This window comes from Pteropus vampyrus, unplaced genomic scaffold (assembly GCF_000151845.1).
Source record: "Pteropus vampyrus isolate Shadow unplaced genomic scaffold, Pvam_2.0 Scaffold87, whole genome shotgun sequence".
Classification (NCBI taxonomy): Eukaryota; Metazoa; Chordata; class Mammalia; order Chiroptera; family Pteropodidae; genus Pteropus; species Pteropus vampyrus.
This window is the reverse complement of record NW_011888868.1, coordinates 433,832-448,436: the sequence shown is the minus strand read 5'-3', so window position 1 is coordinate 448,436 and position 14,605 is coordinate 433,832. Positions and strand designations below refer to the sequence as shown.

At 46.4% G+C, this 14,605-nt stretch overlaps 1 protein-coding gene across 1 annotated transcript in view; it reads left to right on the top strand.

Annotated features, from left to right (window-relative positions):
• Positions 1-7,407, top strand: part of TFCP2L1 (transcription factor CP2 like 1) — a 49,001-nt gene extending 41,594 nt beyond the window's left edge. Inside the window, exons 13-15 of the mRNA XM_023532681.1 lie at positions 1,745-1,887; positions 5,705-5,756; positions 6,606-7,407. Coding sequence (XP_023388449.1) covers positions 1,745-1,887; positions 5,705-5,756; positions 6,606-6,652 — 242 coding nt within the window. The 3' untranslated portion in view covers positions 6,653-7,407. The remainder of the gene's footprint in view (positions 1-1,744; positions 1,888-5,704; positions 5,757-6,605) is intronic.
• Positions 7,408-14,605: the final 7,198 nt, after the last annotated feature.

Sequence of the window (14,605 nt, the reverse complement as noted above, 5' to 3'; positions counted from 1 at the left end):
AAGCAGTTGACTGGTCTAAGATGATAATGTTGTAAGTGGCAGAGCTAGGATCCAAATATCTGGACCCTGGCAGCTGGCTTCTGAGCCCTCAGTCTGGCCTCGGTATATTTCTGGTGAAGGTCCAGGTCTTCCCCCTGCTTTTCAGCTATCTGCCTGCAAAGGACAGAGACTACGTGCCGTGGTCTCCCACATACATGGAAAGGGCAGCCTAGTACATGCTCAGAGCAGGTGTTCCACGCACACTGTGTGATTTATGGTGGCCCCGCCATGTAGGTGCTGGCAGCGCACAACCAGGGTTCCGGGAGGTGTAGAGATTGGCTGGGGTCTTGCTTCTGGTGAGTGGCAGAGTTGGGATTTGAACCCAGGATTGCCCGATCTAGAGCCTCTTCTTTCCCCAAACTGTCCCCTCATCCTTCCACCCCCCACCGTGGCTCCTGATTTGAGGAGGTACAACAGGAGTTCAGAGGAGTGGCCAACCCATGCTCTGGTAGCTCCAAGCACTCCTCGTGGTTATGCTCGGCTGGGGAAGGGACAGGCCTGGGACAAAAGGTTGCAACAAAAGGTGCCAGACTATAATCCTTCCAGTATTTTTTTTTTTTTTTTTTTTTTGCTAGCAGTCCAATTTGCTTGAAGAGTACTCTCTAAAAAGACTCTCTAAAAAGTTGGGGAAAAGCAGTACAATTAGAATCCTGTTATAAAGAGGAATCTTAGGAGAGAGGCCCGGTGTCAGTACTGGAAGGAGCATTGCGCAGGGACCACATTTGCTGAGCAAAATCTAACAGTGGGTCAGCCTGTTTGAATCATGGGAAGATGGATCTATCATGTGGCTGGAACCCAGTGGCCTCTGCCGCCCCCTATAAAGGGAGCCGTGTGTGTGTGAGTGTGTATGTGTGTGTGTGTGTCTATATGTACATGTGCATGTCCATGCTTTGAAAGTTGGGCCTCTGATCAGAATTTTTTGAACAAAGTGTTTCTTAGTTGAAGGAAGAGTTTGGGGGTCTCTTGTTTAATCCAGCTGTGTTTTAGTTTTGAAGACCTTGAGGCCCCAAACACTGAGTAACCCACTCAGGTCTCCATGGAGTTCGCTCCTACCTGGATGGTTTGGGTCTGGTACAAGGAAGCATTTCCGGCCTCAGGGTCACTGTTAGCTTCTGACAGACTAATGACAGCCTAGTGCCCCGCATCTTCCTTTGCGGTCACAGTACTCCAGCAGACTGTAATTTGTGCTGTGGAAAAGAGCTGGGACAAGACTCTCTCTCTTCTGCTTCAAGTAGCAATTATCTGAAAATCTCACTCTTTGCCACCTGAAGCCATCCAGTAATTCCTTTAAATAGTGGAGAGAAAGGAGGTACACGTGTGTCCACACATCAGAAGCACTGGAAGCTTGTTAGAAATATAGATTTCTGCTAGCCCTTCTACCTTCAGCCGCCACCCATAAATGGCCGTCGTTGGATCTGGGGTGGATCGAGGAATTCTATGTTTTACGTAAGTCCCACAAGAGAGACTGAAACGGGGGGAGGGGGAGGGAACCACAGCCTGGCATCTTTTCACTTGTTGATGGGCTGCGCAGAGGCCATCGGCTTCTAGACTGTGCCCATTACAGCCAGATCCCAAGAGTACAGTCGGCATGAACATCCTTACGAGCAAGTCACTGATTTCTTAGAGTGGGGGTTGGGAGTAGAGGATAGATAGACTGCTTAAAAAGCAGGTGCTTGTTCTATAGAAGGACCTGTTTCTCTCCCAGTGTACCATGCCCTCTTCCTGGAAGAGCTGACTGCCTTGGAGCTGATTGAGAAGATCGCCAGCCTGTACAGCATCTCTCCGCAGCACATCCACCGGGTGTACCGGCAGGGGCCCACGGGCATCCACGTGCTGGTCAGCAATGAGGTGAGCGCGGCTACCTGAACTGCCCTGATGAGCTGGGAAGATTTGGGCTCCTGGGAGAAGCAGCAGAACCTGCACCAGAAATGCCTTGTTGGGGGTTTGGAGATGACTTTGGCCCAAAGGATGGCAAACAGTTTTTATTCGCATGCAACCTGCCCTCAGCTGTGTTGCTCCATGGAGTGCCGTGAGGTAGAGAGTGCTGAGGCCACAACTGGGCTCTGAATAGCTATCAAGCAAGTATCCATCCCCTGTGTAACCCATGCTTGAGCAGGTGCCTGCAGGAACCAGGAGCACAACTGCACCTCTGCACTCAGGGTGCTTACAGTGAGGGCTGCAAGAAGTCAGGAGAAGAGTGCTCACCCAGAGCAGGCAGCAGGCCCCAGTGCGGAGTGAAATGGACTAGGGGTTGGGCGATGGAGAAGACGTGGCTCCCTGGGGAGAACAGAGAGGTCTCTGCCGAATGGTGAAGGTGCCACAGCCTTCCTGGGCCCGTCACTGGCTACCCAGACCTGTGCAGGGCACAAGCGACTGCTGGCAGAGGGCACAGATATTGAGTCAGGGCCCTGCTGGAACTGCCCTCAAGTGATCTGACCCTGCTGTGGCTAAAGAGGGGTTACTAAACAGGTTTGTCGACACATTTAGGCATTCCTGCATGTCATGGAACAGAGGCTTTTAAGCTTGTTCTGTCCTGGACCTCTCCTCTTAATAATAATAGGAAGGAGTATCAGCATATATTGAGTGCTTGCTGTGTCCCTACTATTGTTCTAAGTGCATGCATAGTGACTTACTTAATCCTGACAGCTTCCCCATAAGGTGAGTGCTGTGATTATCCCATTTCACAGGTAGGAAACTGAGGCACAGAGAGGATGAGTAAGTGCCCCAGGTCACACAGGTAGTAAGGGGTGGAGCTATGGTGGGAACCGTAGTGGTTCAGATGTAGAGCTCAAGCTCTGAGCCAGCAGGCTATCCAGCTTCTCCTCTGAAGCCTTTAAAATGAAGCCTTAAAAAATAAAACAGACCTGATAGGAGCAGGGCTGGGACCCTAAGCCCTCTGCTCAGCCCCCAGCAGACCCTGCGCCAGTCGTGAGAACTCCAAAAGTCTCTGTGTAGAGGATTATAAAGGAAATGATACAGGAGTGGTGGCTGGGGAAGTACAGAAAATGTGGGTTTTGAAATTGGACTGGTGTCCCCACCTGGAACCGACTCCTAGCAGCTGAGCAACCTTGGGCAAATTTACTTAACCTCTTTGAGTTTCAGTTTCTGCATCTGCCAAACGGGAATAAGTGTACCCATTGAGCAAGTTGTAGGAAGGATGGAATGAGAACACAATGTTAGGTACCAGGAGATGCTAAATAACCAGCGAGTATTGTAATTGATAGTGCTAGGCACTTGTTATTTTGGAGAGCAAGTGATGGAGAGATCTTTAAATTCGACAATGTATAAAATGTAAGGTTTTTAATGGTCTGTTCATTTCATTAATTGTCATTATTAGTGATAACTCCTGTTGTCCCTTTTATTACAGTTGCTGGAGCCCCTTAAATGGGAGTCTCCGATTCATGGGCGGTTCATCCTAGAGGTTGACAAGGTGGTGTTTCCCTTCCTTTTTCATTAAAAAGTAATCCACATACTAAGAAGTCAACCAGTGTAGAATAGCAGAAGGCAAATTGCGAAAGGCCCTCATCTTCCCCCACTCTTCTTTTCTGGAGGAGTTTATATTAGGTTTGATGAGATTCTGCCAAATAATTTTTCGTGCAAGTGTCCGTGCGCGCGGGTGAGGGTTTTTAAAAAACAGGGATCCAACCGTATATTTATCTGCAACTTGATATTTTGTCACCCGTTCAGAATTCCTTCCATATTGTTATGTTCAAATCTAATGCAGCTATTTTTATTTTTTACCCCCATTTCGTAGATAAAGAAAATGAAGCGTAGAGTTCTTGACCCAAGAACTTACTTTAGAATAACCAGGAAGGTTAAACCGCCCTGAGCAATGGGTTGTTGTGGCATGGAAAACTTGTCACTTTGCAATTCAAAATGAATTTCTTCTGTGAAGACAAAAGCCAAGAATGTATAGAACTCTTGCAATTTCACGGGTCCCTGAAGAAAGTTTCTTCCCCTGCTTGCCCTGTGCCCTCAAGAGCAGGCAGTTAAGCAAGTGAAGCAGAGAACAGAACTCAAATGCCACCTCAGCTAAGTAGGCGATTCTTATTCCCCGCTCTCTTTGCCTCTTAACCCCAAATCAGTTGGAAACCTTTGGGTCTTAATTGCCTGGAGCACTGGAGGCAGCCCGACCAGCCCAGCCGCTGAGCGGCCCCTGGGGTGCAAGGGCACTGAATTAAATGAGGGAGTTACTGATTAAGCCCGAGTGGGCTCCGCTTAGGGCTTTGCATGCCCAAGTGGCTGGGGCGCTGAGAGTCCTAGAGGGAGCTGGCCAGCAACAGAGAATAAATGTACTTCATGCGTCATTAGGCCCTACGGAAAGGGACGGGGATTGACAGGTGGATGGATTTGGGGTAGTAAACCAGAGCAAGCAATAAAATGTGGGTTGCATTTTTTAAAATTAGAGGTTTTGCTGTCGTGTTGGGTAGTATGATGTGTATATATTTATGTATGTGTGTGTATTTTTATTCTCTCCATTTATATTGTGAAGTACAGCATACATATGCAAAGAGTATATAAAACTTACGTGTATAGTTTAAAGAATATTAAAAGCACCCAATACCTGCACTCAGGTTAATACAGTGTTACGTTAGAGGCCCCTTTGTAGGCTAATTTCATGTTCCACTCTACCCCTTTACCTGCTGGTCTGAATTTTGCATTAATCATTCCTATGTTTCTCCTCGATATATTTTAAAACTTCATATAGGTGGAATAATAGCGTATTCTAACATGACTTTCTTTTGTTCCACCTGATAGATTTCTGAGATTCATGTCTGTTGAGGTGTGCTGCTGGAGGTCATTGGCACTGCTGAAAGTATGGTGTGATTAGGTCATAGTTTATTCATGTTTCTACTATTGAATGACATGGGGGCTGTTTCTGATTTTCAGTCTTACAGTGCTGCACTAAACATTCTTAGATGTGCTCTGTGTGTGTGCGTGGAGTTTAACTAGGGTGTCTGCCTATGGGAGGCCTGTGCATGGCCACAGTCACAGGTCCCATGGACAGTTCTGTAAAGCGGTCGTACAGATTCACACCCCACCGGTAGTGATGTCGGCTCTCGTCACTCTACACCCTGGTTATGTTTTTTATCATCGAAACAGTCCCATTTTACAGATAGGGCATGGAGACAGGAAGAAAAAAGGTTGACTTGCCCAAGGTAACTGGGCAGTTAATCAAAATGGGAACCCCAGAGAGGTGGCTGGTGAGTACTCATTTGATTCCCACCATGTTTGTAGATGCAGGCAATGGCGCTCTGTTTATATTTGGTCCTCCTAAAACTCTGATAAGCAGAGTCTACTAATTACCCAGGTTTTTAAAATCACTTTAGTTTTTTACCTGTTGCTACTATACATGCTCCTTGTAACGCGTCTGTTATAGGGATTGGAAGACCCAGTAACTAGGAAAAAGCGAAACAAAAGCAAACAAAAATTTAGTCTCATATTAAATGTTAATTCCCTTCCAGGCTTTTCATCTTTCATGTTCAATTTTTTGTTATTTAAAATTATCATTTTGTACATTTGTTTTATATCACGTTTTCTTGGTGAAGGTAAACACGGTGACCGTCATTTCTGATGGCTGAGAGTGACTGGGCTCCTTATCACTTGTCCTTCTCGTATTATGAACTCACTGTTGAAGGGACATGGCCTCTCTTTTGCCTTTCAGATGGTGCAGAATTTCCAAGATGAATCCTGTTTTATTCTCAGTACCTTAAAAGGTAAAGCCCCCCACCCCCCGCCCCTTTCTTGTTTAATCGAAGTATGTTGGCTGCAGTGTAGTGTGGGGAGTGGGGCCTGGCTGCATGGTGTCCCCTTGAGAGACTGTTACCTGGGGATATCCTCTAACAAAGAGAAACACAAACTTCCTGTGAAACCTAGCCCTGGAATGTGAGAATTAGTGAGATTGGCCTCAAAGTCACTTCTAAAAGGGAAATCTTGGCCAGATAGTGTGTTCTCAAAGAACTCAGTGCCAAATAGATGTATGATGCATTTGAGTTTTACTAAAATGTGGGTCTCTAGAAAGAGCAGGCATGGAATACAGCAGCTGAGTCTGAGACCGAGTGGATAGGGATCTGGGATGGAAGGGTGGGATGTGGAGGGCCTTCCTGAAGGAGGAGTCTGAGAAAGAACACTTGGGCCAGGAGAAAGGAAAGACCAGCTGTGACCTTCCTTAGGGCCGGGGCAGGTGAGTATACGAGGTCTGTCGAATGAAAACCCCTTGACTGGGTCATAGACCCTGCACTCTGACGGGGCCTGGGGCCGTGACACCCCGAGAACCACAGTTTGTCCAGAGCCTCGTTGGACATCGGTCCTTTAGTCCTTGGGCCTATAGCTGTGGTGGAAAGGCCTGTTGTCAGAAGGAAACTCAACGAGGCAGACACAAAGGCATGTGTTGAAATCTCTGCTTTTGTCAGCACATTTGGTCTGTGCAGCCTTATTTTGGTGGTCTCTGTCAGTATTCATGGCAGGGCTTCTGTAGTACCCTATCGCTCTGCATTCCGTGACTCCCAAATGCCATGGCACCATGCCTTTCTTCCTGGAAAATGCCCAGTGTTTCTCTCTTGCAGCTGAGAGCAGTGATGGCTACCACATCATCCTGAAATGTGGCCTCTGAGCAGAAGTACAGCAGGCAGCTGCCTCCTCTTCCCAGCCCCTTGGATGTAGAAATTGCACCACTGTAAGCTGCAGCCTCCTCTGGCAAGCTGTGGCTACGAGTGACCTTGCTTGGTCTATGAAAGCCACAGACCAACGACTGGCAGAAACCTGCAGATGCAGAGTCTCTGGCACGGAGAAAGCCAATAGCTCCTCTGTTCTTTCCACTTGGCCTCCAGCTTTTGAACAGTTCCTTGGTCTTTTCCCCAGCCCTGCCATTCTAAAGAGGCAAACAGTGGGGCATCTTCTCTGGAATCCCTTCCTCCCTTAATTGGAAGCTAGTTCACTAGGTATCTTGGTGCCCTCTGTATTGATTCCTTCTGACCACTCTCCTGCCTTCAGACAAAGCTCTGCCTCACCCCGAACCTTCACCTTCTCTGGTAACTGAGGCTCCGTGACCAAGACTGCTGACTAGATGGGGGCTGTTTGCCTCCGTCGTGTTGGTTTCCCCGCCCAATGACTCCGCAGGTGAGCGTCCATCTGTCCTGTCCTTGGATGGACTGATGGGAGTGGAACATGCTGTGCCTTCTTCTTTCACCTTTATCTTGTTTCTAGGGATCTGCTACTGCAGAGCCCAGAGATGGGCTCATCTCTCTGCACTGGTGTGGTGGACACCACACTGTACAAGTAGGACCTGCCACACAGACCTGTTCTGAGGCCCTTGGGAGAGAGGCAGGGAGGATAGAAAGACTGTTTTTAGGTACATTCTCATGAGTATAAGAGGGATGAGAACAAAATGATTCCTCTTGAGCTTCTTTAGTATAATTTTATTTCCTAAAAATCATGGATAAGGAAGACTAGGAAATGAACATTCCATTATATGATCAGATGACCTTGACTGTCATGATACCTGGTGGTCTTAGATGGACTCTCCAAATCTCATATAGAGAGGACCTTGGTTAACCATTGCCAAACTTGCTAGGTTTCCGAGGGACATTGCATTTTCTGTGAGCGTCTCCCTTCCCCCATTTAAATATTTATCTTTTTTTTTTTTTTTTCCATTTGTAGGGGATATGGTTAGAGCATTTTGCCTGCATTGGCATGATTGGACCACCTTTCTTAGTGACTTAACTATTAGGAAATTTGAATATCAGTAGCTGGTAGACCCAGGAATTACTCTTTGTCTTGACTCTGCTTCCCAGGACCCAGTGATCTGTATGGGCCCAGGGCTTCAACTCTGCTAATTAGATTCATCTTCCAAAACGTGGTGAACCCTATGACCAACTGAGCAAGGTGTTACAGCTTTTAAAGTGGAACTTTGGCGGAGTATAGTGTTAGAGTCAGAGATGATCAGAACTAGGACACCTTGTTTTACAGATGGGGAAATTGAAGTCCCAAGGGGCAAAGCCACCTGTCTGATAACACATAGTGACTGGGTAATGACATCGATTTATTATACAAACCAGGGTACTTTTGAGAGCGAATGAGCTTATTAATCATCATGTTGGGACAACAGGTATGGTGTTCCTACAGAGTAAAGACAGGCTCCTGATTCCTTTTCCCTTTTGAGGGAGGAAGGAGGAGCTGGCGACAGCTTTATTGAGATATAACTCACATACCATACAGTTTGCCCATTTATTGTGTACAATTCAGTGGTTTTTAGTAAATTCACAGAATGACCACAGCTTTAGAACATTTTCATCACCCACCAAAGAAACCCTATATTCTTTAGCAAGCATTCTCCCATTTTCCCACCCCGGCCCCCAATTTCTATAGTGCTAGGCAACCGTGAATTTACTTTTTATATAGATTTACCTATTTGGGACATTTCATATATATGGAATCATACAATATGTGGTCTTTTGTGACCAGCTTCTTTGACTTAGCTTGATGTTTTCTAGGGTCATCCATGGTGAACGTATGTCGGTACTTTAATCATTTTTACAGCTGAGTAATAGTTCATTCTATGGGTATACCACATTTTGTTTATCCATTCATCACTTGGTGGACATTTGAGTTGTTTCTATGTTTTGGCTATTATGAATAATGCTGCTATAAACATTTATACAAATTTTGTGTACACATGTTTTTATTTCTCCTGGAAATATATATAGGAATGGAATTGCTGGGTCATATAGTAACTCTATGTTTAACTTTTTGAATAACTGCCAGACTGTTTTTCAATGCAGCTGCACCATTTTACATTCCCATCAGTAGTGTATGAGGCTTTCAATTTCTCTACATCCTCATCAATACTCGCTATTATCTGTCTTTTTGATTATAGCATCCTAGTGGGTATGAGGTGGTATCTCATTGTGGTTTTGATTTGCATTTCCCTGATGGCTAATGATATTGAACATTTTTTTTTCATGTGCTCATTGGCTATTTCTGTATCTTCTTTGGAGAAATATCTATTCAGATCCTTTGCCCATTTTTAATTGGGTGATATCTTTGTATTATTAAGTTGTATGAGTTCTTTGTATATTCTAGATACAGGTCCTTCACCAGGTACATGATTTATAAAAATTTTCTCCCATCCTATGAGTTGTCTTCACTTTCTTGATGATGTCCCTTGAAGCACAAAGGTTTTTAATTTGATGATGTCCAAGATTACCCATTTTTCTTTTGTGGCTTATGCTTTTGGTGTCATATCTAAGAAACCATTGCCTAAGTTAAAGTCAAGAAGACTTGTGCCTATGTTTTCTTCTAAGAGTTTTTATAGTTTAGCTTTCACAGTGGTCTTGTATTCATTTTAAAGTAATTTTTGTGCAGGTAGACCTTGTTTTATTGCACTTCACTTTATTGCATGTCACAGATGTTGCCTGTTTTACAAATTGAAGGCAAGACCCGCCACCAGCAAAAGATTATCTCGCTTTATTGTGATACCAGCTTTATTGTGTAATCTGGCACTGAACCTGCAGTGTCTCTGAGGTGTGCTTACATAATATATTGTGAGGTAGGGGTCTCACTTCGTTCTTTACATGTGGCTATCCAGTTGTCCCAGCACCAGTTGTCGAATAGACTATTGAAATCCCATGGAGTTAATTGCCTTGGCACCTTGCTCAAGTCCCCTGATTCTTACTGGATCTCTTTTTTATTTTTAAGGACATGGGGCTGTCATTGGAAAGCTTGCCTTTTCACCCTTTTCTCTTTCTCTCTCTCTCTCTCTCTCTCTCTCTCTCTCTCTCTCTCTCTCCTCCCTCTCTCTCTCCCCGTCCCTCCCTCCCTTCCTTCCTTCTCGGCCTATGTTTGGCTTCACCATTTTTACAGCTGGCTGTCTCTACTTTCCTGCTATCTCCCTCTTTACCTATCTCAACGATACTGGGTCATATCACTTTCTGATGCTCTGCAATCTTTCTTGGTGCACATTCTAGCTCCACACACTATTCCTTGGGGAGGGTCAATACCAGTCATTTTCTTTTTTGAGAAAACTGAGTCACATGGAAGTGGAATAACTTGGCCAAGGTTATACAGAACAAGGACTAGACCTTTGGTCTTCTGACTTCCAGCCTTTCAAGGTGTCTTTAGTCACTATACTTTAGTCACTATCCAGGCCAAGTGATGGCAGGCTAAATTTTAATTCCAAAAATATAGTAGGCTAATATTTTTATTTCTTATTTCCAATAAAGGGCTTTATAAAGATCTGTTACCTTAAGTTTGCTATTTGTAGAGTCTTTCATTCTCTGAAATGCTCACTGCTGTCTGTTCTCCTTACCTTCTCCTAATGGTTATAATTAAATCTGGTAGCTTACAAAGAAATAGAGAATAATAAATACCCAAAATAAATAAATAAATAAATAAATACACATAGTTATTTGGTACCAAATGTTTTAGCTGCTTAATTCAGCAGTTTATCCCTTCCACAGGAGTCAGATGAGCTAAGGCTGTAGATTTTGTTTTCATTTTGTTAAGTACAAAAAAGCTGTGATACTTTGTACTCTTGTCCACCTGCTGTCTTTTCTGTAAGCTTTGAGTCCCATCGGCCCTCCGGCCAGGGCAGCCCTCCCAGAACTGTACCCTTTAACCCACATGTTCTAGGTTGTGGCTTCTCGGCAGCCACAGTTTTTAAAAGTAATCTCCAGAGAGAAAGAAGATAATATCCCTGTGATCCAGCCACCAGCTCGAACCAGAAGCCCAAACCTGCATTATTCTCAGGCCATGACCTTTCTTTACTGGGTATCTGTTTGGCAAGGTTGTGATAACGTTTTCCTGTTTACTGAGATGCACCTTTACAGTAAAGACAGAGGCTTTTGAATGGAGGAACAATAAGATTTGCTGGGGAAGGGGCTTTGTGCCTTTGGAAAAGGCAGTGCAAAGTCCTGGCTTGAGGTCCTAGCAAAGGTCAGACATTGCCCTAGTGACCCCCTGCCCAGGCAGCCTTGAGCCCCTTAGGGAGAACTATTAGCTTAAGAGGGGCTTTACAAGGAGCAGGGTGGAGCTGGTTGAGCAGTATGTCATAAGTTTCCAAGTCTAGCGTGGCTTCAGGGGCTGGCCTGAATGTCTGAAGGTCTTAAAATCATTAACGAGTTGGTGAAAAACATGGAAAAGCATCTTTTGCTGTTGTCAGGAGAGCAGAGGGAGGAAGTCCTGAGGCTCTCAGAGAAGGTGGAAAAGCAGAGGATGAGAGGGCAAAGTGGGGGTGGAGACAGTTGGGAAGGACAGGGTTCCTAGGCCCCAAGTTTCCCGCTTCCATGAGTCTCTTTGCCTCTTTGGGTCTCCGTGTCCTCCCCTTAAAAATAAGGCCTGGGAGACCTCTGCAGTTGCGGCTGACTCAGTCGCATGGTGATTCAGAGGGGCACTGGGCCTTTCCCAGTCTTTTCTCCATCAGAGTCATACAGAGAGCAAGCGATGAGTTATGTGTGTGCATGCCGGTTACACACAGTGCTGCTGAAGCTCCCGTTCAGGCTGGCGCATGCACAGCAAGATCACATGCACCTTGACATGAGGTGTAGGGTCTCGGTCATGTCTTTAAGAACCAAGTCTGGCTCAACAGCTGGGCTGCCTACCCCATTAGCACTTAGAGTGGCCACCAGGTGTACCCCCGGCAGCCTGAGCCTGGACGCAGTGAAGGCCAGCTCTGCAGCTATGTTGTACATGTTTACGTGTACCCAGGGACCCCTTTCCCCGCTCCAGGGTCTGATATTGATGCAGCCCTAAATATTCTCAGCTGGACGTGGTGATTACTGCTGTTCCCTTTAGATTTTACATGATACTCCTGGTTTGTACTCTGTTGATGAGGCCAATGAGGGTAAAGTTGCTCTACTGGGGGGAAGGGTGGATCCACACCCTAAGTCCAGCTCTTCTGCAGAGGGGAGCAGTGCTGGCAGCTGCCATCTGACAAGGACCCCAAGAGCAAGGCCCATGGTGTTAGTCTTCTACATATCACCCCGTGTCCATTTTTTTCTCCTTGGTTTTATACTCTAGGTGTGATATCAGTCAGGCTGGCTGCTAGGAAGTTTGTACATCCTTTCTGATCACCCTCCTGCCTCCTTACCTTCACCTTGTGGGAACAGGGCAGGGGGCCTTTAAGATGGTCCAGGCTGGAGATGTAAGGTTGCAGCGAAGCCCTTGGTGGGCCTGGGGCAGTGAGGTCCTGGTCAGGACACCCTAGGCCTCCTTCCAGGAACCCGCCCAGCACCCAAAGAACTTGTACTAAGTTTTCCAGACCTCTACAAAAACTCTTCCTGGGCTTTCTTCCTTCACCCCCAAGGGTGACAAGAAATCCCAGGAGAAAAAAGGAAATAGGTCTGAGTGGCAGCTCTCTTGCCAATGACCCAGCGCTGGACCTGCCATCCCCTCTCCCCCCATGCCCTTGCCACATAGAGACCCTCTAGAGTTAATGGCCTCAAGAAGTAGCTCTGAGGGATGGATTTGCTGCTCTGTGCAGGGCTGCTGATGGGATGAGATGGTCACTGCCTGTGTTTTGGGCTGACGAGCCCTGCCATCAGGGCAGCCAAACTAGTTCCCCTCCCAACGGGCAGTGTGCGTGAGCCTGTCCTCACACCCTTCATCTGAGGAGCTCCAGTGGGTGGGAGCCAGCAGGGGATGGGAAAGCCTTTTATCATGGGAAGTTTATAAACCGTCATCGAAGAGAACAATATAATTAACCCAGGCACCCCTCGCCCCCATTGATCAACGCAAGCCTACTGTCATCAGGGGCTGGCCAACTGCAGCCCTCGTCCAGCTCACTGCCTGGTGTGTGATCCATTTGATGATAGCAAGCACTCTCTTTGAACCAAATTAAATGAAAGATTATCCTGCACCCTTTCAAAAATTCCATTCTTCTCATTAGTAGAGCTGTACTACAAAGAAGTACTCAATTATATTTTGATTTTCATCAACAAAAAAATTGTGGAAATTTATTTTCTCATGCCAACATAATATTGATTTGTTTCTTGGCCCTTAAAGCTGAAGATACTTGCTATCTAAACCTTTACAGAAAAAGTTTGCTAACCACTGAGCTAGACCTCCATTACCATCTATCCCCACTGGATTCTTTTTAAAGAAAATCACAGAAAAGAGGACGTTTTGAAACAATAAAAAGTATTTTGTTTTGAGTTTTGAAGCCAGAGAGGCAAGCAGCTAGGCAGCCTGAGTCTCTCTTTCCTGGCGATCTCACTTCCCATGTGGTTAGTGAGCCCTTTGTCTCGTGCGGTCCACCCCAGCTTCTTGGTGGGAATGTCCAAGTCCTTTGCTTTCCCCTTCTGCCTGCCTGCTGTCCCATTCCGGGGGAGCTGGTGGGCCTTTGGATACCCGGGTCAGAGTGTTCGGGGCTGGTATAAGGGCTGTGGGTGGGAAGGGTTTTGTGCTGGTATTAACAGGTCAGCAAGCCATGCTAGGTGGTGGCCTTTTCATTGAGGCCTCAGGAACTTTTCCTGTCTCGAGAGGGTACAGCCTGACTTTCCTTTCAGCTGGTACCTTAAGGACCATGGACCTTTTGGGTTCTCTGGGTCCCCGCAGATCCCTCCCTGCATGTCCTGCTGTTCTTCCTCCTACAAAGGAAACCATTTGTGGCAGCCTCAGCTTGGTTATTGAGAAGGGCTACTTCCTGGCCCCCTGTAAGGGTTTCATGGGCCCAGGTTTCTGTTTATGCCCTTGGGAGAAGTTGGAGTGAGTTCAAATGCCAGCCTTACAGCCTAGATGCTGCTGTTCAACTCTCAACTGGGTGGTGCCTGCCTCCCTGTGTCTTGGTCAGCCTTTTTGGGTCCCTTGCTTCACCTCTCCATGTGCAGGTGGCCGGACACTGTATCCAGTCCTCCATCAGTACCAACACCAACAGCAGCAGCTGTCGCTGACTGGCCTCTCCCGGGTCAGGCTTCGTGCCCAGTGCTTTTGCCATTGTGTCATTTGATCCTCCCCACAGCACTGTGAGGCCCCTGTAGCCCAGTTTTCCAGGGGAGGAAATTATGACTGAGAAATTACCTACAGTCCCAGGTCCTACACGTACTGGTGAATTGAACCAGGATGAGAAGACAGGCATCTGCGTCCAGATCCTACACCCAGACCTCATGTTCTCGTCCCAGAAGGGCAAACGCCTTCCTATGCGGCACTGGCTTTCGTGCTGACTTCATACTGGGCTTGGTGCACCTGCTGGGGAAACAGGTGGGGCTTGTTGTTAAAGACAGAAGAGAAGGGATTGTTTCGTGTGCCTCCCCCTTCCCTGCCCCCTTGCCGGGTAAAAACTTGGTTACTGTGTTCTCTAATGTTCATGTATTTAAAGTGATTTTTTTTTTCTTAAAATGTAACTTCCTCACCTTTTTTCAGATTGGGTGACTCTTTTCTAAAGGTGGTGGGAGTCTCTTGGGAATGGTGTAGCCCTTGGATGGGTCAGGCAGACATGATGGTCATGAGGAGGTGGGCATCAAGACAGAAGTTGTCAGGCTGCCATATTGTTTTTGTACCTGAAATAAAGCCTATTTTGCACTCATTACTGTGCCATCGTGCTGACGAGAAATCTGTATGTGGGATCTATGCT